The sequence below is a fragment of the Pleurodeles waltl genome, chromosome 11 (assembly GCF_031143425.1).
Source record: "Pleurodeles waltl isolate 20211129_DDA chromosome 11, aPleWal1.hap1.20221129, whole genome shotgun sequence".
NCBI lineage: Eukaryota > Metazoa > Chordata > Amphibia > Caudata > Salamandridae > Pleurodeles > Pleurodeles waltl.
The window spans coordinates 144,400,524-144,424,352 of record NC_090450.1 but is presented as its reverse complement, the minus strand read 5'-3'; the positions used below and the strand labels follow the sequence as shown (position 1 = coordinate 144,424,352).

The 23,829-nt window shown below is 43.4% G+C and overlaps 1 protein-coding gene across 2 annotated transcripts in view; it reads left to right on the top strand.

The window, feature by feature from the left end:
• GMPS (guanine monophosphate synthase) overlaps nucleotides 1-23,829 on the top strand; it is a 529,284-nt gene that overhangs the window by 289,645 nt on the left and 215,810 nt on the right. For both annotated transcript variants that reach the window (XM_069213299.1, XM_069213300.1), the window contains one exon: nucleotides 4,581-4,686. In XM_069213299.1, coding sequence (XP_069069400.1) covers nucleotides 4,581-4,686 — 106 coding nt within the window. The remainder of the gene's footprint in view (nucleotides 1-4,580; nucleotides 4,687-23,829) is intronic.

Here is a 23,829-nt window from a genome sequence, read left to right as displayed (position 1 = left end):
GGTGAAGGTATACTCGTGATAAAATAATTTGTTGTAAAGACAGTTTAGTTGTAAAGCCTTTCATTGTTCTGCTGGCATTAATAAAGCGGTCTCGCTCCTTCAGGACATTCTGCATGTCCTCAGTCATGCAGATTAAATGACAATCTCAGATATACCTGATGCTTACATTGATATGCTGATTCAAGGGAGCCGGCACTCACTGTCAATTCAAAGTCTTCCCCTTTGGGCTGAAATCTTTACAAAATGTCTCTCTCCAGTGGCAGCCCTTCTAAGACAAGAAGGTTTACGTGTATTCCCATACTTCGACGATTGGCTGATAAAAGCACCAACTGCCCATCGAGCATTAAAGGCTACAATGGCTTGTCTGGCTTTGTTCGAAAACTTGGGTTTCACCAGAAAAAGCTTGTAACTTTAGCACACAGGCTATTGGAAAGAAAGCCCATTTCAGTATTCCTTTTCCAATCTCATCTAGGGATGATAGCCTCTGTCATCTTAATAGCACTGTTTACCTGTCTGAGAATGAGGCTTTCACAGTAAGAATTGAACAAGCAATGGATTCAAACAGACTGATTGTTCAGCGATTTCAAGATCACTCCAATTATAATGACGTCTCTACCCTGGTGAACAGAAGCTGACCATTTTTCATTGAGACTAACATTCTTACACCAAATACCCAATTACGTTACTACCAAGGTTGCTCCCTTAGAGGATTGGGGTGCTCTTTTACAAGACCTACAAATAAGTGTAAAATAGTCTCAGATTTAGATGAACATTCATATAATTTTGCTAGCGCTCTAAGCAATTTCATTAAGTCTCCAAGCATTCCTGCCAAGGATAACAGGCTCATCATTGTTACCGTGCGCTAACACCCCAGAATGAACTATGTGAAAAAAACAAGGGGCTCAGGATTTCTTGCCCTATCCAAAGAAACAGACAATGGTCTTTAACGCATAAAATAATATTGCGAGCAGAACATGTTCCAGATGTGACCAACATTTGGTTGAACATGTTGAGCAGAACTAAGAAGAACTGCCAAGAAGAGAGGCTGAGTCTGCCCACTTTGAACAAAATCTTCCAACAGTGGGGCAAGCTGGCACTGGATTTCTTAGCAACACAAAGTTTCCTGAAGTGCTTATTTTTTGCAAGCAGGACCCTCAAAAAGGGTCATGGGAGAATGCTCTTTCGATCAGATGGTCAGGAATCTTTGCATACGCTCCCTCCCCCCAAGCCATGTGAAAGCTGGCGGAGACTGGGTGTAGGGTGCTCCATGGGGGCCCCTGCACTGCCATGCACTCAGCATGGGCAGTGCAGGTGCCCCCATGGACACCCCCATCGCGCTTTTCCCTCTCTGCATTACCGACAGTGGAAAGCGCAACAGGTGTTGTTGCACCCTGCAGACCGCAACATTGCTGTCAGCTCAATTATGAGCCAGCATCGGTGTTGTGGGCTGTTCCCCACTGACCCAGCAGGGAACTTGTAATGGGGCCCGCAGGAAGGTGACCGCACTGGTGGCAACCTGACTGCCGGAGTTTGGCGGGCGGCCTTTTCCGCCCGCCTAACTCCTAAAGACTCCCATAGTCTGTTGATCTAATATCGTTTAGTAAATTATTTTATCATTTATTTATTTACTAAATATTACTATAATGTGGATCTAGCCACCTAGGTAATGGACTATTTTACAGTTAACATGAAGTACAGAGAATAACGATGGAGATTAACTTAATCCTGTTTTAGTATAGACCGCTGTAAGGGGAGAAATTGATAGTGATAGATGGAGACGGCAGAAAGAGATATCAAAGTGACGAGAGAACAAGAGGATAGGAATTCAGGAAGGCGTTTTAAAGATTGTGGAGGTGGAGGCATCTTCCCCTCCTGAAAGATGGAGGGATTTGGTCTTTCAAAATGTACTGGGATTTTTTTTTTTTTTTTTTTTATTTCGAGAACCATAACATGGCGAATACAAGAATATAGATACGTGTTAAGTAGGTGGCCCTTCAGTTTCCGTTTGAATGCATAAGAATTCGTTCATTCTGAGGTATTGGGAGAATTTTTCTGATAGTATTTGGTATGAGAAAACTTGGTTCAGATTTTTCATTTTCTTTACTTTTGGGGTTCTATGTAGAAGTTGTTCCTGTGAATAAGTACATTTTTTAAGTAGAAAATTCTTTGGAAATGAAGAGTTTTAAAAGTTAAATATGCAGTACTTATAAATTGGATTCTGGCCTCCAGTGGGAGCCAGTGGCGCTCTTTTATAACGGTGGTGATGTGATCCACCTTCTACCATCCACTGACAAGATAGGTGGCTCATGCAGGATCACTTTAGAAGCTAGTGCATTTTTCTTCAGAGCTGCAAGTAAGCATTAACCTCCGGAAGGCGTGAGAGGACCAATGCTGGTGGATCTGTATTCTTAGGGTCAAACAATTAGATTCAGAAATTGAGGAAGGAAGATGAGCCTTTCACTAGTTTAAAAATATATTTTGCATGGAAATGTTCCGAACTAGGGGGAAGCCCAGAAATTTTGCTCAAGGGACTAAGGTTAGCAGAAACACATTGACTCAAACAAGTCAATGGCTGCAGGGTCCTGACCCAAAGCCCAATCTGTAGTGTTTGTAAGACATGTTTGGCTGCATCAGACCTAAACATTGGGCACAGAAGATAAAAAAACAACTCCACTAATAATTTTTGTAAGGTACCCAAGAGCTCGATTGGGATCATGCACATTGTTCCCTGTGCGGCAGTTCCCTTTCAGAGGATCCTCATCAATAGTCATTAGCAATGAGTAGTCACACCCATGTGTGATGGTGCCTTCTTTCAGAAAGATAAGGATATAAACAGAATGATCAAAATTTTTAATGAGGGATGTGATGTGGGTAGGAGAGAGATACAAGCCTGAAATTATAAGGCATCTATTGCTTATGATTATTGACCCCCCAACATTAAACTTTAAACGCAGAGCGTTTGTTTTACATGTTGAAAAATGACCCTTTTTTAAATTTAGCCACCAAACTACCTCTCATTTGTTTTAAAATGCTCTCATTTTTAGGGTCATGTAGCCCGTGGTTAGTAAAAGAGTGCACGTGAGTTAGGGTAGCACGTGATCTATTCGCCTTTCATTTTGTCATATTAGGTAGCATAAAATGTTTTTGGAATAGTGATCGCACAAGTCAGTACGCCGTTACAGAGCACTTATAAATCATGATCCCAAACTTCTGAAAAGTCTGTGTGTAAAGGTGCACACCGGTCTCATCAATGACTTTAATGTATCACGAACAAGTGCTTTTGCCAAACACGAACAAGTGCTTTTGCCAAAATAGAATATCAGTGTATTTCCATATGAGGTCCAGATATTGTTATACAGCATTTGTCTACAGCACGATCTAGACAGTAGATTTGCAGAGCTTCAAAATTCTTCAACTCCATTCTTTAGTTTGTGTATGAATGAAATGTGGGCGTTTGCTTGAATCTTAACAGAGGCATGCATTATTTTATATTTTAGTCTTGTGTTATCCTCATTCACTGCTCTGCATTGATCTGTGAACATGAATACATAGTTACCATTTGAAAATAAGCACCACGAATATTTTATTTATATTCATACATGATGGACATCACAAAGTTTCTACCTCAGCTGTAACTACAAATCAGGGTGTTATAGGATTGAAGTCGCTCCTTTTATGAGGGAGTACCATCGTGACACGCTATAATTGGTATGCCAGCTATTTATAGGACTTGTTGAATGTATCCCACGCTCAAGAGAAGACACCTTGGGTGTCCAGTGCTCGCTGCGTAGTGCTATACAATATTAATAATTCTGTTCTGACCTCTAGGGACGTATAGTCATTCTATGGGTCTTTTGTCATGCGGCCTCTGCGAGGCAGCTCATGATTCGGTGGGGTGGGGGCTCAGCAAGTCGCTTGGTGAATTCTGCTCCCAGGCATTAGGCATAGGTGTGCTGAATATGCAGATTCAGCAGCAAGCACAACAATTTTAACATAGTTTACCAAGTGCTCCCAAATTCCTTGTTAAAGAGAATTATTGCACAAGAGGTTTATTTTGCAGAGTTTCCTCATTAAAATCTTGTACGCATCCCTTCATCTATGATTTTGTTTTTCTTTTACTGCCCTTGCAACCTTTGAGAAGCTCACTGATAGTGCAAAGCCTAACGAGAAATTACAGATTTGCAAGGGGAAAACTGTAATTTCTCTCAACTTAAATGAATTATCAAAATCTTCTTTGGTGGCCAAGTGATAAACCAGTAAATTAAATCAACGAGAGGGAGGAAGTGGCATGGACTGGAAAAAAATACACAATGGAAATCGTCAGGGATTCTTCACGTGATCGAGAGCTAACACTCAAACCATTTGCGTTTGACTTTCTAACATTGACTAGTGTTGGTGAGGGAATTTGAAATCTGTAGTTCTTTAAAACATATGAAGTATTATCCGGTTTTGGAGGGATATTAAAAAATGTTCAGGGTATGCCAAAAGGTGACATCATGAGACAATAAATCTAGATTTTTCATTCATATACCTTTATTTTCTGACCACGCATGACAGTAAAAATATTGTTTACTTTTTAGGGCAAAGTAGTAGAACCACTGAGAGATTTCCACAAAGATGAAGTTAGAGCTCTAGGACGAGAGCTGGGCCTTCCAGAAGAACTGGTTTCAAGGCATCCATTTCCAGGTGGGTTTATGATGTGCAACTAAAAGGCATACGAGGCATGCTACACATCACTTCATCACCAGCATTAAAGGGCAAATTACTTTTCTGGCAGCTGAAAGATGGTAATGTAAAATATTCTCCAAAAACAATTCTGCAACATTACATTCACTGTTAATTTAAGAACAAAAGCAGCTGTAAACCCCAAGTTTAGAGTGTGAATTGAATATTGAAAACGCCAGAATTTGCCTGTGGGTCTTATGTCTCTTCTGTAACCCTTCCACAGGGAACTGGTAGGACTCTTACTTACCCTCACCACTTTCTGGAACTCACAACTGGCCCCTGCGCTTACCAAAGATAACAGACTATACTTCAGTCTGTGCTCCTCACATACCTAAAACATTTTTATTGACTGGTCAGAACACAATGCCAGGCACTTTGTCACCTCTTTATAATGCCATCCCAAGGCCAGTGCAGTGCTTCCAAAGCTGCCGGTCGCTCCTTAAGAACTTCCCCTTAGAAGAACACATCTTTTCCATAAATCCCAATCCTCAACTTGTTTCTTGACCATTTCAGCACAGTTTTGTGTGCACTCCCACCTATCAAAACCCATCAAACCCAATGGTATAGTCCCAAGCGATAATGAACTCTGACATCCAGTGCTCGTTCAAGTTAATCTTCAAAAGATGTGACATTTCTAATTTCTCCTTTCTCCTTCGATAACTCTTACTTCCACAAGAAGTCAAACCTCATTCCTCCTCTATTCCCTTCAACGTACCGTATTGTTCGCAGCCTCACCTTATTCACAAGTCTCCCATCACTAAACACTTCTAATCTCTCCATATTCCTTTTTCTACCAAAAAAAGAAAGACTGTTGGGATTTCCAATTACTGCCTTCTGCCAGGTGCCTTTGCTAAGATTGTAGACAATTTGACTATAACTTAATTATCACATAAGACCTAATTCATAAAGCAATTTGCATAGGCAGTGTCATTTACTAGTGCACCTGGCGTGATTTACTACTGCAGATTCTCTGTGGAAAGCGAAGGCAGCACACATCTCTTGTAGCAGACGATGGCAAACGATGAATTACTTCTTCCCTCTTTTCTCTGTTATTCCAATACAGATAATGCACCACCACCATGCTACAGACAGTTGGGGGCTGTGTTGATCAAATGGTTATGCATGAGGTTTTAAAACTCATCAAGCTGCTGTCAGCGAGACCTTCTGTAAGCAGAGATCAAGATGTTCTCCAGGCGTCGTACCATCAAATCAAAAAGGCAGAAAAATATAGTTTTTTTTTTTTTTACACTTTACTTTCTGGTTCAAAAGAATGCCTCAAGCAGGAATTCAGACCCATTCTAGACAAAATGGCAAACCATTGGATACAAATGGAAAACTTTAGGATCGAGGTACCAAGTCAAATAGGCTTCCGAATCCATAAGAGGGTTTGAATGTTCCTGATTGACCTACAAGTTGCCTCAGGAAGACATTTACTGTGTACACTATGCAATAGGAAAACTACTAAAACTACTGGCGCTACTTTTTAGCCTGAATCCATATCTCCTCAGTTTTCAAAATGCTTGCTAGTGGAAGTAGCATGCTTCAGAAACTGCAAAAAGTAAAACTGCTTCCTTTGAAGAATAGGCTGTTTTTTATTTACCATTTATATTTCCATCTTCAAAAAGGCCTTCATTCCCAATCGCTCTGCAAATCTCTTTTCTGCAGAGCGTCTTGCATTTGTATTGTGATAAACGCTCACCTCAGCACAAAACCACTGCATCAATGCCTTGAAGAACTTGTTCAAAGGGAGGAAAAGGTCACTCTTTGCCTGCCAGCTCGGCAGTCTCTACCATATTGGTGTCTTCTAAAGAAACTCTTCGCTGAAATACCATTCCCTAACAGTTTTCCCCTGCTAACAGCTCTGATAAATGTATAACTCCTAATGGGGTGTTGTTATGGCTGCTCTAAGTGTTTAAGATAAATGGTCCTAGAAGGAATCTCAGTGACTCTTCTTGCTTCTGGAGCAGAAGGGTGGTTTATCTGGCGCTCAAATCCTTTTTAACACAAAAGGCAATACTGGTTCATGGGAACCATGCCACAATGTGCGTACTGAACTAAAATTTGGAATAGGGTGAATGTTTTTTTTTGCCTTTTGGTGATGGGTAATATAAAGGTACTTCACAATCAAGTGCAGTTTTGGATTCTTCCAACCCGCACTTGGAAGAATCAATCAAGAGGCTTCCAAAAATGGACGTTTCCACCACCCAAAAAAATCCCATTCTTCTCCTGTAATGGATCTTCCATAGATTCACATGCTTGAATCATTCCCCGTCAAAGTGGGAGTTCCAGGGTACCATCAAATAGCAGCAGTAACATACAAAGATATAAGTACTTTCACTTTTATGGCTTATTCACATCATTTGAAAAGATCCAAAGTCCAGCCAATCAGACAACAGCACCGATTCGAACCCTCATCACAGAGGCTCCAGTCGCTCAGATTTTCTACCACACGTCGTGTGAAAGGAGTCTCCCTGAGCTCTGCTCAGTTTCTTCAATCCAGTTTCTGGAAATTAATATTTCTGCTTCTACAATGTCTGAAACATCTAGGGAAAAAAAGGCCTCTTCAGACACTGCAAGACATGTGGAAAGAAAAGGCTTCATGTGGATGATCTACATAAGGACTGTCTCTACTTCCTCTATCCTCAGCATAAGGTAAAGTACTGTAAAGTCTGCCACACTTTTTCATCCAAAACCTTGAAGAGATAGGCTTCTTTTGTGGCTTCAGAAAGCCAAGACACAGATCTCCATCTTCTGAGGAGGTCAGTGATACGTCTTCCTGAGCTCATAAAGGAGAAAGGTCCCATGACCAGGGGAGAAAGGGAAAGAAGCACTTAAAACATCCCACCATGGGTCAGCTGAGGAAATCTTAAGAAATGAGAAGAAAAGAAAAATCTTCTCAGACTGCAGCGTCTGAGCCCAGTACACACCAGCTGTTAAGACTGTAGCTTGCCCGCACTCATCTTTCTCAGAACTGTTAACAATGATGCACTAGACGCCTCTTAGAGCCCCATTGACGTAACCTCATCGTCGGCAGCACTATCGTAGACGACAACAGTCGACAGTCTCGTCAACAAGGATGACAACACCATCTATCTCTGAGGCACGATTTCATCGACATAGATTTCAAGAGCTCCAACAACGACCACATCAATGCTATCGTCTTAAGCAGCGTCATCGTCGCTGACCCTGCTGATGAGGACTTCAGTGATGAGGATGAAAATCACTTGGCAACCTCAGATGTTGCTGCCTACTACCAACAGCTCAACGTCGACAACATTAAATGTAGAAGGATGGATGCGTTGGGAGCTCCTGTCATGCTCCGCGGCTGAATCAAGTGACCGCGTTCTAGGGTAATTGCGGATACAGAGCACGGCTTACCTCCCTGCCTTCTCTGGTGCGGGGATAATTTATCACGGCTTCCACAGTGTGATTTAGCCCCCCACCCACCCCTTGTGCTCCAACACATCTCCAGGGCAGTTCTGCTGCTTTGGGGCTGACATCTTAGCTTGCAGCTATTCGACCTCCCTAAAAAATCGGATCTCTAGCTGAGACAGCGGGTGGAACCAGGACCTAGGGTGAATTACCGTGCATCCGGGAACTGCTAATGTCAGCAGTGTTGATGTATATGGTCTATGTGCTCTGAATAACTGAATTTTTGCCCACCTATGCATACTGCTTGCTACTAATGTCTTGCTTCCTCATTGTTAAAATAGTGTCTTGCTGCCTCAGCGATAAATTAGGGGACCCGTTTATGCAGCATAAGAAGAGCTAAAAGTGATTATTTCAGGCATGGATTGACTCTAACAGGAGTAAGGATCATCCCCCTGCTGTTTCTGGGAATAAGACAACTTCTATCCAACAATCAGGATCTCGCTGCTACACCTCATTTAGTGCCAAAGAAGGGGAAGGAGAGGCGAATGGGTGAAAGAAAGCCATTATGTATGCTGTTGCTGCTAGTAGTGCTGCATGAGGCGTAGATAAGACTCATTGTTCTTGCTCTTACTTACCAAGCACTTCAGTGGGTCGCAATAGGCCTGTCAGTGAAGAGTGGGTTCACTTGTGTCTGCCACAGAACCGGCCTGTGTAGCTACAGGTGCTGTTTGTGACGTCCAAAAAAACAATCCTAGCACTGTCAGTGTGGTCAGCCCGCTATGATGAAGCAGATTTGACACATTTTGTGGAAGCAGAAAAACTCCCTCCCCGCTGCTAGCTCACAGCAGGACAACTTCAACTGCATGCCTAATTTTAGCTGTACAACAGAGGATTTTGGGAGAAAAGGATTTAGTGATAATTCCTCAGGAACAGTGAACAAAGCCACGGCTAACATACCTGCTGTTCTCGCTTGCTGGTTCCAAGGAACTGCTGAAGGTGACCAAAGATGTTGAAGATCCTGGGGAGAAAGAATCTAATTAGACTTAACTCTGCGCTGACAGCACAAAATAGTACGAGGGACGCACAACGCAAACCGAGTAACCTGAACACCCCCAATGCTGCATTGACGTATCGCGTCTAGGTTTGACAGGTGGTGCAACAGCAAACTCAAAGTGTAGGGAAACTGTTACCCTCTGACTCCGGCCTTACCTTGTCTTTCGCACAAGTGGTCAAGGCAGACGAGACATAGGAAGGGCGTGCCTCCGTAACCAAGAGTCTTCTTTATCAGATTATGGGCGAACTCAAAATATTGAAACCCACACAGGATGAGGCGAATCGGAAGACAAAAGTAAGATTAAGCCTCACCAGTAAGCAAGTTACGGCAGCTTACAGCACGCATCACTGAGGTTGAACAACATGTGTCTGATCTGGAAGACTGGGGCACCCTGCTGGATACCTGAGTCACCATGCTTCAAACTGAGCTTGCTGACTTGCAGATCAGAGTCGATGATACTGAAAATAAATAGTGTTGCTCAAATTTGAGGTTTACGGGGGTTCCAGAGGGGCGGGAAAATGGACAGACTACTGATAAGCTAATCACAGATTTTATACTGGAGCATGTCTGCCCGGAAGCAGCATCTCAAAAACTGGATCTTACATCACACGGACCCACCGAGTTCTGGCAGTCGAGTCTCCCGATGCCAAATGCTCGAGTATTATACTGGTCAATTTTGGAGACCATCCGGTTAAGAAGTGCATCCTTTCTAAGGCCATTAAAGCAAAACTTTACCACATTCCAGGGGATTTTACCTTTTAAAATCTTTTCAGATATGTCTGCATTATCAGCTCGACGCTGGCAAGACGTTGCAGGCCTGATTAAAGACTTCCAGAATGCTGGATCTCCTGCAGGTATTGTACAGCAGTCAAGGTTAAAAGTACTTTTTAAGGGCCATGCATATTTTCCTTGTTGTGGATCAAGTAAGAGACTTTCTGCACTCAATTCAGCAGCCTGGCAAGGGAGAGGGGAAGATTGGAATGTGGGTAGAAGGGATGCCATCATTTTTTAACTGTGTTAATGTCCAGCCCAGAGTATATGTGCTAAAAAGATAGCCCTAGGTTGTTTAACAGTGCCATGTCAAGGCACTACTCTAGGGGTTGAGGGGGATAAGTGTAGTAGTGGGATAGACCGGGGACAGGCACGAAGTAGGGGGCAGGGGATCGGAAGTCCCACCAGGGAGGGAACCCATAATGGGGTGGGTTTCAGGGCTGGTGTATCCCCGAAAAGGGGATGGTGGTTGGGAAATGGCAAGGGAGGGATGACACGGGTGTAGTGTTGGGGGCAAGGTGGTGGTGGTAGGGGCAGGGGTGTGAGGGATTACCCAAATTGTGAAAAGATGTAGCTCCTTAGCTAGAGTGTTTCGTGTGAGTTATAAGCACAGGATTGTTGGGTATTTTGTTCCTGTTGGATGGGACATAGATATTTAACAGTTTTATCATTCACAGTGAATTCCTTCAATAATAGATGGAAACATAGAGAAATGCTGACTTTGTTTAAATCCCTCCGGGTTCGTGTAATTTTGTTGCAAGAAACACAATTTAAATCAGCAGGCTGCCCTATGAATTACCCCAGATTTATACAGCATGCTTTTTTTGCTTCATCTGGGTCCAAATGAAGGCGTATAATCAACTGATTTAGTTAGTATATGTTGCCCAATTGAAGACTTGCCTAAGACTTTGCAAGCTCTTTAAAACCTTGCTAAGGAGTAGCCAGGTCCTCTGGTGACAGGAGGAGATTTTAATACTCTTTTTGCCTCCGTGATAGATTGCCCATGGGTGAATAAATCACAAAATAAACCCAAATGCAGTAAACTCCCAAGGGTCCTAATACGTGTATTTTTTTTTTTTCATTGATCCCTGGTGATGTGATCACACCAGAGGATAGAAGGTACACCTGTTATTATAAAACAATTTCACTCTTCCTCGAGTAGTGATTTTTTTTATTTTTTTTTCCTGGTTTCACATTCTCTCACTAGAGCACAGTCTGAATTTCTAGCAAATTCTTTTTTGGATCATTTTGTGATCACTACCCAGCTTTACTTTCCATATCCAAATCGTGTACCACCTAGATGGATCTCTGATAAATCTCTTTTAGCCAATGAGTCATGAGTCCCACAAATGCGTTGGTCTCTGGATTACTTTTTCGACCACAACGTCAGTTCTGCCTTTGAGTTTTCGGTTGGGGGTGTTAATGAAAGGCTTTTATAGGAGAGAGGTTATAGCTTTCTGTGCAAACTGAGGAAGCAACCTTCGAGTGTAAGAAAGTCACTTTTTTGACATGGTTATCCCCACTTTGTGTCTGCTATCAGTGTGCGTAGACCTGCTAACCGTGACTCCAGTGATTGTGCTTTCTCCTCTACATTTTGTTGCTTTGGTACCCTTTACACCACCCCCCACCCCACCTCCCCCCTCCCCCCGAAGCATCTGGTTGGTCTGGACAGGTGATTGACATCTGATAAGCGGTCACCCTGCAGAGTGGCAGAGTGACCAAGCCGCCTGTTAGAGCTATTTAGGGACTTCCTTGAGGGTGGGTCCCCAGATTCAGTGTTCATGACTCAACCAGGACTCCTATTCTGCTTCTGGCCACCAGAACCGCTGCTGTACTTCACAGGAATCAAACAAACCTGCAACTCCCGAGACGACCTTGCCTTGCAATATTGTTTCTCCGGCTCCTTCCAGCAATTGCAACATTTCCACAGATGTGTATTCTCTGGGCACAGCAAGACTTCAGCTGAACCAGAGAAGCAAGAAGGAATCTCCCTTGGAGTGAAGGAGTCACTCCCCTGCATCCGCAGGCACCTAAGGCGACTACGTCTGGCTGCTGGGATGTGCTCTCCACAGGAACTGCATGGATCCTCCAACACAGGTGATGGCTCTGAGTAGTTCTCTTGGGCTTCTTTGCCTTTTGTTCAACTTGGCTCTCCTTGCAGGACAGAACCCTGTGCACCATGACTCTTGCAGCAACCAAGGCTTGTTGACTCCAGCCTGAAGGATCTTCAGGCGACAAGTAGCCCCGGGCTCCAGCACTTCATACTTGCAAGGGCAGTCTCTCCTCTGCTGCTCCAGCAACGTGGGGCTCCTCTCCAGGTGTGCTGACTGGGCCTCACTGCAACTTACTGTGCCTGTTGCCAGTGGGTTGCCTGTGGGGGGTTACGACTGCTCCGGCTGAATCTCCTGAGTGCTGAGGGTCAGTTGCACTCCCCTCCAAGGTTCGAGTCACCTGGACCTTGCTAGTCCTCTTCAGCCCTGCAAATCCTCATCTGTTCAGATTTGTTTGCCAAGGCTTGCTGGTGGTCCTCCTGACTACTGACCTGACTGCGACCTGACGAACGGCTTGGGGCAACTTTTGCATGACTTCAGGGACTCCTCTGCAGCTCCTGGGCTCCACAGCTGACCTCCATCTTCTACCTTCGACCCTGATCTTCTTCCACAGCAGGGTGGTTAGTGACTCCTGTCCTACCAAGACACTCCTGCGTGTACTGGACTCTGTCCCCTTCTTTTGCAGGTCCTCATCTTCCGTAATCCACCCTCAGGTTCTACTGGACTGCTCCTCTTCCTGAAAAGTTCCTTTTCCAAGTCCCCTTGTTAGTCTGTGGGAAGTCCAGGTAACTTACCTCTGATCTCCTGGTACTGGGGGTCAACTAGGTACTCACCTCTTGGGGTCCCAAGTTCTCCCAGATCCCTTCCAATGACTCCACATCCTTGGGTGAAGGACCTAACTTCGCAATTCACAATTTTAGTATATGGTTTGGCCCGCCTGTAGGGCCCTAGCTATTTTCTCGTGTGTTTCTTGCCTATGCTTGTTTGTCTATGCTAATTCCTAATACTTACAGTGTGTGTGTGTGTGTGTGTATATATATGTTCGATGGCATGTGTAGCTGCAGATACACATGCTGTGCACAGTCCGCCGTCTGGTGTTGGGCTCAGAGTGTTACAAGTTGTTTTTTTCGAAGAAGTCTTTTTCGAGTTACGAGACTGAGGAACTCCTCCCAGTTCAACTCCATTGCGCATGGGCGTCGACTCCATCTTAGATTGTTTTTTTTCCGCCATCGGGTTCGGACGTGTTCCTTTTCGCTCTGTGTTTCGGGTCGGAAAGTTAGTTAGAATCTCGGAAAAAAACGTCGGTATTGTTTGCGTTCGGTATCGGGTTAGTTAGAACAAATCGACACCGAATTCAGAAGAGCTCTGGTGGCCCTTCGGGGTTTTTTCGATCCCCCGTCGGGCCTGGTCGGCCCGGCCACACGTGACTACAAGGCTGATGGAACGGACCCCATTACGCTTCTGCCCAAAATGCCATAACAAGTATCCGTATACGGATCAGCATTTGGTCTGTAACTTGTGCTTGTCTCCCGAGCACAAGGAAGATACTTGTGAAGCCTGTCGAGCATTTCGGTCGAGAAAGACATTAAGAGACCGAAGAGCCAGAAGACTGCAAATGGCGTCGACGCCGACAGGACAAGAGCGTTTCGAGGAGGAAGAAGAAGCTTTCTCCATCCACGAGTCGGACTCCGAAGAGCTCGAGGCTGAAGAAACGCCAAAAACCGTGAGTAAGACGTCGAAACATAAGACTTACGAGAAGTCAACTAAAGCCCAGGGGACGCCACCGCCAACAGGCCATGGCTTAACCCGAAAAATAGGTGACCGGCCATCGGCACCGAAAAAGGGCACGCTTGTGGCGAAGTCATCCGACTCAGGTTGAGATACCGCCACACAGCAACCTCGGACCCGAGACAGCGGCTCCGAAAAAATTCGGCACCGAGACAGCGGCACCGAAGACGTTCGGCACCGAAACTCCACGCCGAAAATAAAAAAAGGTTTCTTCTGAGCCTAAAAAGACATCCGAAAAAGTTTTGGTTCCGAAACATCCAGCCTCAGAGCCAAAAAGAGTGGAACTTGAAACTGTAGAGCCAGATTACACACAAAGAAGGCTCCACATTCATGAGGACACAGAGAAGATAACCACTCTTCCCCCAATTAGGATTAAAAGAAAACTTGCCTTTCAACAAAAGGACAAGCAGCCACAGGCAAAAGTGGCGAAGAGAACAACTCCACCACCGTCTCCACCACCATCAATACATGCATCACCAGTAACAACTCCACCACTGATGCATTCCCCAGCTCATACTACAATGAGTCAAGATGATCCCGATGCATGGGACCTTTACCACGCCCCAGTATCAGACAACAGCTCAGACTCGTACCCTGCAAGGCCGTCGCCACCTAAGGACAGTACATCTTACACACAGGTGGTCGCAAGGGCGGCTGCTTTTCACAACGTCACCTTGCATTCCGAACCAATTGAGGATGACTTTTTGTTTAACACCCTATCATCCTCCCATAGCCAGTACCAAAGCCTACCTATGCTCCCAGGAATGCTAAAACATGCCTAACAAATCTTTCAAGATCCTGTTAAAGGCAGAGCCATAACCCCAAGGGTGGAGAAAAAATACAAGCCACCGCCAACAGATCCCGTTTATATTACAACGCAATTGACACCGGACTCAGTAGTTGTCGGGGCAGCTCGTAAGAGAGCGAACTCTCATACCTCAGGGGACGCACCACCTCCAGACAAGGAGATTTGTAAATTTGATGCTGTGGGCAAAAGGGTAGCAGCACAAGCAGCAAACCAATGGCGCATTGCCAATTCACAGGCACTTTTGGCAAGATATGATAGAGCTCATTGGGATGAGATGCAGCAGTTCATAGAACACTTACCCAAAGAGTTCCAGAAAAGGGCACAACAGGTGGTGGAAGAAGGACAAAGTATCTCAAATAATCAGATACGGTCTTCAATGGATGCAGCAGATATGGCTGCAAGGACAGTAAACACTGCAATTACAATAAGAAGGCACGCATGGCTGCGTACTTCAGGGTTCAAGCCGGAAATTCAACAAGCCGTGCTAAATATGCCCTTTAATGAACAGCAGTTGTTTGGGCCGGAAGTCGACAATGCTATTGAGAAACTCAAGAAAGACACTGATACGGCCAAAGCCATGGGCGCGCTCTACTCCCCGCAGAGCAGAGGCACTTTTCGCAAAACACCTTTTAGGAGAGGGTTTCGAGGTCAACCAACAGAAACCACAACATCACAAGCAAGGCCCACTTACCAGAGCCAATATCAGCGGGGAGGTTTTCGGGGGCAATATAGAGGGGGCCAATTCCAAAAGAATAGGGGAAAGTTCCAAAGCCCCAAAACTCCTCAAAATAAACAGTGACTTACAAGTCCCACAGCCCCATCACATAACACCTGTGGGGGGGGAGACTAAGCCAATTTTACAAACATTGGGAGGAAATAACAAGAGACAATTGGGTCTTAGCAATTATCCAGCATGGTTATTGCATAGAATTCCTCAAATTCCCTCCAAACATCCCACCGAAAACACACAGTATGTCAAAACAACATATAGACCTTCTAGGACTAGAAGTTCAAGCATTGCTACAAAAAGAAGCAATAGAATTAGTACCAAAACAACAAATAAACACAGGAGTTTACTCACTGTACTTTCTAATACCCCAAAAGGACGGCAGTCTGAGACCAATACTAGATCTCAGAACACTAAATACCTACATCAAATCAGACCACTTTCACATGGTTACATTACAAGACGTAATCCCACTGCTCAAACAACAGGACTACATGACAACACTAGACCTAAAGGATGCGTATTTCCATATACCAATACATCCTTCACACAGAAAATACCTAAGGTTCGTATTCCAAGGAATACATTACCAATTCAAAGTGTTGCCATTCGGAATAACAACTGCGCCAAGAGTTTTTACAAAATGCCTGGCAGTAGTAGCTGCACATATCAGAAGACAGCAAACACATGTGTTCCCGTACTTAGACGACTGGTTAATCAAAACCAACACGCTAAGACAGTGTTCACAGCGCACAAAATGTCATACAAATCCTCCACAAACTAGGTTTCTCGATCAACTACACAAAGTCACACCTTATGCCGTGTCAAACACAGCAATACTTAGGAGCGACAATCAACACAGCAAAAGGGATTGCCACTCCAAGTCCACAAAGAGTTCAAACATTTCACAATGTAATACAGGCCATGTATCCAAAACAAAGGATACAAGTCAAAATGGTAATGAAACTGCTAGGCATGATGTCTTCATGCATAGCCATTGTCCCAAACGCAAGGTTGCACATGCGGCCCTTACAACAGTGCCTAGCATCACAATGGTCACAAGCACAGGGTCAGCTTCAAGATCTGGTGTTGATAGACCGCCAAACATACATCTCGCTTCTATGGTGGAACAGTATAAATTTAAACCAAGGGCGGCCTTTCCAAGACCCAGTGCCACAATACGTGATAACAACAGATGCTTCCATGACAGGGTGGGGAGCACACCTCAATCAACACAGCATCCAAGGACAATGGGACTTACAGCAAAGGCAGTTTCACATAAATCACTTAGAACTGTTAGCAGTATTTCTAGCGCTGAAAGCATTTCAACCCATAATAACCCACAAATACATTATTGTCAAAACAGACAACATGACAACAATGTATTACCTAAACAAACAGGGAGGCACACACTCGACACAGTTGTGTCTCCTGACACAGAAAATATGGCATTGGGCGATTCACAACCACATTCGCCTAATAGCACAATTTATTCCAGGAATTCAGAATCAGTTAGCAGACAATCTCTCTCGGGATCACCAACAGATCCACGAATGGGAGATTCACCCCCAAATACTGAACACTTACTTCCAAATTTGGGGAACACCACAAATAGATCTATTTGCAACAAAGGAAAACTCAAAATGCCAAAACTTCGCATCCAGGTACCCACAAGATCAATCCCAAGGCAATGCTCTATGGATGAACTGGTCAGGGATATTTGCGTACGCTTTTCCCCCTCTCCCGCTCCTTCCATATCTAGTAAACAGGTTGAGTCAAAACAAACTCAAACTCATACTAATAGCACCAACATGGGCGAGGCAACCCTGGTACACAACACTACTAGACCTTTCAGTAGTACCTCATGTCAAACTACCCAACAGACCAGATCTGTTAACACAACACAAACAACAGATCAGACATCCAAATCCAGCATCTCTGAATCTAGCAATTTGGCTCCTGAAATCCTAGAATTCGGACACTTACACCTCACACAAGAATGTATGGAAGTCATAAGACAAGCTAGGAAACCTACCACTAGACACTGCTATGCAAATAAGTGGAAAAGATTTGTATATTACTGCCATAGTAATCAAATCCAGCCGTTACACGCATCTCCAAAAGATATAGTAGGATATTTACTACATTTACAAAAGTCAAATCTAGCCTTCTCTTCCATAAAGATACATCTTACTGCAGTATCAGCTTACCTGCAAATTACTCATTCAACTTCATTATTTAGAATACCAGTCATAAAAGCTTTTATGGAAGGCCTAAAGAGAATTATACCACCAAGAACACCACCTGTTCCTTCATGGAACCTCAACATTGTCTTAACACGACTCATGGGTCCACCATTTGAAACCATGCATTCTTGTGAAATGCAATACTTAACCTGGAAAGTTGCGTTTTTAATTGCCATCACATCTCTAAGAAGAGTGAGTGAAATTCAAGCTTTTACCATACAAGAACCATTTATTCAAATACACAAAAATAAAATAGTCCTACGAACAAATCCACATTTTTTACCAAAGGTAATTTCACCGTTCCATTTGAATCAAACGGTAGAATTACCAGTGTTCTTCCCACAGCCAGATTCTGTAGCTGAAAGAGCACTACATACATTAGACATCAAAAGAGCGCTAATGTACTACACTGACAGAACAAAACTAATTTGGAAAACAAAACAACTATTTATTGCTTTTCAAAAACCTCATACAGGAAATCCAATTTCTAAACAAGGCATTGCTAGATGGATAGTTAAATGCATTCAAACCTGCTATATTAAAACAAAGAGAGAGCTGCCTATTACACCAAAGGCACACTCAACCAGAAAGAAAGGTGCTACCATGGCCTTTCTAGGAAATATTCCAATGAACGAAATATGTAAGACAGCAACATGGTCTACGCCTCATACATTTACCAAGCACTACTGTGTAGATGTTTTATCACATCTCTAAGAAGAGTGAGTGATATACAAGAACCCTTTATACAAATACACAAACATAAAGTAGTTCTACGCACAAATCCTAACTTTTTACCAAAAGTTATATCACCGTTCCACCTAAACCAAATGGTGGAACTCCCAGTCTTTTTTCCACAACCGGACTCAGTAGCCGAAAGGGCCTTACATACATTAGACATCAACAGAACACTAATGTATTACATCGATAGAACAAAACAATTTCGCAAAACAATTGTTTGTAGTCTTCCAAAAACCTCAGGCAGGGAATCCAATATCCAAACACGGCATTGCCAGATGGATAGTGAAATGTATTCAAACCTGCTATGTGAAAGCAAAGAGAGACCTGCCTATTACCCCAAAGGCACACTCCACTAGAAAGAAAAGCGCCACAATGGCCTTTCTAGGAAATATCCCTATGACAGAAATCTGTAAGGCAGCCACATGTTCTACGCCTCATACATTCACAAAGCATTACTGTGTAGATGTGTTAACAACACAACAAGCCACAGTGGACATGCAGTATTACAAACATTATTCCAAACAACTTCAACTCCTACAGGCTAAACCACCGCTTTTGGGGAGATAACTGCTTACTAGTCTATGCACAGCATGTGTATCTGCAGCTACACATGCCATCAAACGGAAAATGTCACTTACCCAATGTACATCTGTTCGTGGCATGAGACGCTGCAGATTCACATGCGCCCTCCCCGGGAGCCTGTAGCCGTTATAAGTTGATGAAAATTGTATATTATATTTTGAGAAAACCTGTACATTTGTAAAATTGTAAATATAGATCACTTTTAGACACATTATGTACATACATACTTACTCCATTGCATGGGCACCTTTACTATATACACAACTCCTACCTCACCCTCTGCGGGGAAAAACAATCTAAGATGGAGTCGACGTCCATGCGCAATGGAGCCGAAAGGGGAGGAGTCCCTCGGTCTCGTGACTCGAAAAGACTTCTTCGAAGAAAAACAACTTGTAGCACTCCGAGCCCAACACTAGATGGCAGGATAATGCACAGCATGTGAATCTGCAGCGTCTCATGCCACAAACCGATGTACACTGGGTAAGTGGTATTTTCCATATAGTGTGTTCTTACCTCCAGTTGAAGGATTGCCTATAAGTAATCTAGTTCAGTGTTACTGTAATAACTTACTTTTATTTTTGCAACACTTTGTGGTTACTTTCATGTGAGATATTGCAAGTGCTTTTCATTCCTCCTATATAAATCTTGGCTGTTCACCACAGCTACCACTGTAGAGCGTTGACATCCTAAACATTGTTTCACTACACACACCAGGCCAGCTTCCTACAATGAGCAGCTGCAGGTAGCACTTAACCAAGCCACTTCGATCCACCTGGCATCACCCACAGAATCTAAGGCTAAGCTGGCTCTGGCCCAACACTATCTTAGGGACCATTTCTTAGCTCTAGGGATAGTTCATCACAATACGATTTTACAGAAAAGCTATGAGGAAAATGAGCATGTAGAGAAATATCTGACATAGTCCGTCAGGCGTAAAGCTAACTCTAACTGTATTCAACAGATTTTTGATCCTGTACTAGGCGACACTTACATTGGACCCTCAAGAGATAGTGAAGGTTTTTCTTCGTTACTATACAGATTTATATTTAGACATCCTACATCCTCCCATTGAGGATGCAGATGAATGGCTGGCAGAAGTGAGTATTTCAGCAATATCGCATGAGCAGGGTGCCACGACTAATAGTCCTATTACGCTAGCGGAAGTAAAACCTGCCCTTGATATAGTCCCTTCTGCCAAAGCTTGTGGAACAGATGGGATTCCTGTGGAAATATATAAACTGTTCGCATCTCTGCTGAATAAATTTATAGTTGTTTTTTTAAATAATATTTTGAGAGGTACTGAGATTCCAGATTCATTTACTTAGCGGTTGTGGTCAATTGTTTGAAGAAAGACAAACCAGCACAGGATGCAAACTCTTACCGGCTATTCGTTTATTTAACGTAGGGCATAAAAGTTTTATAAAGATTGTCGCTAATCGTCTTTCCCCCACTGGCATCCTCCGACGTTCATCAAGACCGAAATAAGTTTATCCAAGGTAGGAGCATGGCAGTCAACCCACACTAACTGAGCCGTTTTTTTTTTTCTTTCTTTTTTTTTACCTCCGCTCAAACCAGAGCTGCAATTATAATGTTGGACGCAGAGAAGACGTTCAATAGGGTGCAATGGAACATCCTTTTTGTGGTATTGACAGTTTGCCTTCCCGCCCCAACTGGTTCAAGTAATAAAAAATCTGTATACAGATGCCAAAGCATCTATACTCGTTAAGGGGCACCTGGTGGGGCAGATAGTAATAAGTTGTGGAACACGTCAAGGCTACCCACTTTCCCCTATTTTATTTGTTTTGTTGTTAGACTTAAAACCACTGGCTGCAGCCCTCTGGCAGGTTTGCAAAGGTTAAAACTATTTGCTGACGAAATGGCCTTGTATCTGGCTGCAAATAGGGCTAATATACAGCGGGCCTTTTCTGAAATTAGTCAGCTTACCAAAATAGGAGTCTATACAATTAACCACTCAAAATCAAAGGCCATACTGATCAATAGGTCTCAGGAGGTTTCGACCAGTATTCTTAAAGGGACCACTTTGCAAAAGATGCATCAATATTTGACTCAATGGCAAGATCTGCCTCCCTCGATTACGGGAAAGGTGGCATTAATTAAAATGTCCATTCATCCTTTATTCCTGTTTCTATTCCCTAAAATTGATAAAGATTCCATGAGTTTTTTTGAGACAATCAATAGGGAATTCAGACATTTTCTCTGGAAGGGGACAATCCGGGCTCAAAATGCAAGCCCTACAGTTGCACAAAGGATGGTTAGCTTTACCCAATTTGAAAACTTACTAGGAGATGCCTTTGCTCGATTGGTTAGTTAAAACCTCTTGTTCAATCTCCCACAATTCAATTTTTTTCCTTAAACTTATGCTGAAAGAATCTGAGATTTACCTCATTCCTTTTTTGAAAAACCCAAGGCTACCTACAAAATCAAGGTGCAAAATACCTTGTATTATTCTATACCAGTTCCAGAAAATTTGGGAAGCCTGTGGTATTCAGGACTTTCACTCTCAATAGAAGTTAATGGACTGCATCCTGTTGGGTTTGTGCTTAAGCATGCAGGCATGCATCCTTTGGTCTGGCCTGGGATTCAGCAGGCTGTGAGATTTCTATTATGTGGTGCAATTATCTCAATGACAGCTACTTGCAAATTTAAATCCAGATATATAGGCTTCCCTCTTCAGCAATGTTCACATCAAACATTTTTTCCCAGGATATATTGAGGGAGACATGACGATAGCTGAAAAATTGGGACAGGCCTATTTTACCTTATTGGTACACGGTATAAGGAACTGGTATAGGGTTTTGGTCGAGAAGAACAAGACTCTGATTCCGGGACATTTGCAGTATATTGCCAAGGCCCTGGGGTGTAGCTTCGACATGAAGCAGTAGCAATTCTATAACCAAATTAGTCATAAGGCTCTTAGAGCTGCTAATCTGTAGAGGATGGCTTTTATTTTGTTATGTTTTTTGCAAGTGGTTATATCATTATATCATACCACAGCTAAGGTCCATAGAATGTATTCAGGGATTTCACTGTGTTGCTATAGGTACAATGAGGCCAACAGGGATTGGATTCATATAATATTCACATGCCCAAATTAGGAAATCTTTTGGAAAGGGGTTTGGACCTAAAACTGCAACTTTCCCTCTCACCAGATTCACATTTGGTTATACGAGATCACAGCCTGAGATGACAGTGGCGCAACGGCAATTGGTATTCATTGCGGCGTTAGTGGCTAGATCCCTCATTTCAGCTAACTGAATATCGTATAAATCTCCAGTAGTCTCGGAATGTGTATAAAAAATGAGTAGCGTTTTCTCTTGGGAAACACTATATGCAAAAAAGATCTGTTTTTACAATGCAATTGAAAAGAATATGGAAAAATTGGGATAGGTAAGCATTGCAGTGGTTTGAAAATTTGGGGTGTTACTCCCTGGGCTGAGTATGGTATAATGAAGTTCTGCTTTGATGCATAATTAACTGTTTCGAATTAACTGTGCTATAACGTTTGATTTGTTTTTGATTTGTTTTGTTATTGATTCATCTGCAACATTGTTACTTTCCCAAACAATTTTTTTAATTAGTTACGGCCTGAACATACTTCTCGCAGCAAGGTGTCTCCTCTGTCCTCCCTTCCCCCCTCTCAACCCTTGCCATCTTCTGGACCTAGAGCAGCCTGAGGATGAAGGCCCTGTCGGACCAGCCCACAATCCATCCAAACTTCCTGTGAAATACCAGGAGGAGGATGACGAAGATGGACAGCATTACGGACATTACTATAACCCACAGGCAAAAAGCCTAGGCATTTTGGAGAACAGTATCAGTATTGCATTGAATTGCCTTCCAGAGAGGGTGATGTTCAAGTGCCCATACCGCTTTACCAAGCTCTCCAGGCTATGTTGAAAGAATACATTAAAAAGGTTTCCTTAACCTCCACAAGTACACCCCACAGCTCCGCCTCAGCCAACGTCTCCCAGAAGTCCAGGACCTATCTATCCTCCTAGAACGGTCCAGGATGACACCTGCTTCAAACATATCAGTGCCCCGAAAGAGGGCCCATGGTCATCAGCCGAAAACAGAAAGGATGGGAAATTCCAGATACTCAGCCCACCCATGACGAATGGGATGATTACCTAATCCCCACTCCAGCACCTCCTACACCACAGCCTGTGAACTCTCCTATGGAGAACATAGGAGGATTTCACAACTTAATGGATCTGGCTGCAACAAGAATTCAACTACTGATTTCTGTCAAGCTGTCTGACTGTTTCCTATATGACTTTAAGGAACACCCAAGGAAATCAGTGCGAGCCATCCCCATTATAGACTTCATATGGGAAGAGGGCACCAAAATTATGAAGAAACCGCAACTGTGGCATCAGTTTTGCTGCGCATAGATTAAAAAAAAATACAAGGCTCGGGAAGACTCTTCCTGCTTGCATTACAGGATATCCTGAGCCAGATTTTGTCATTTCACAAGCGGCACAACACTGCTCTAAGAATACCTCCACTCCTACATCTGCTCCACTGAAGCAGGGGGCATCAGCAAATCCAAGAGTAGGAACTGCTGTTGCAAGTCCTAATGAAATGCTTCCAACCATGGGGGCCTCGCACAGATAGACCTGTTCCCCACTCCCAAAAATGTTAGATACCCAAGATTTCCTCGTGGTACCCATAGTCCATGGGCAACACTGTTGATGAATTTGTCCGGGATCTCTGCCAACTCTTACGCTTCTCCCACTGTTTCCATATATGATATGGAAGATGTGCCACATGTCTAAAACTCACCCTAGTAGCTTCCAACAAAAAGCTCTCCACTCGGCTGGACCGTCTCACACCAAACCAAGGCCAGATCAGGCACCCAGACCCAAAGCAACTTAATCTACCTATCTCACACGTGAAGTTCTAGAGCATGGTTACACATGTTTCCCGAAGGAATCTTATGAATATTT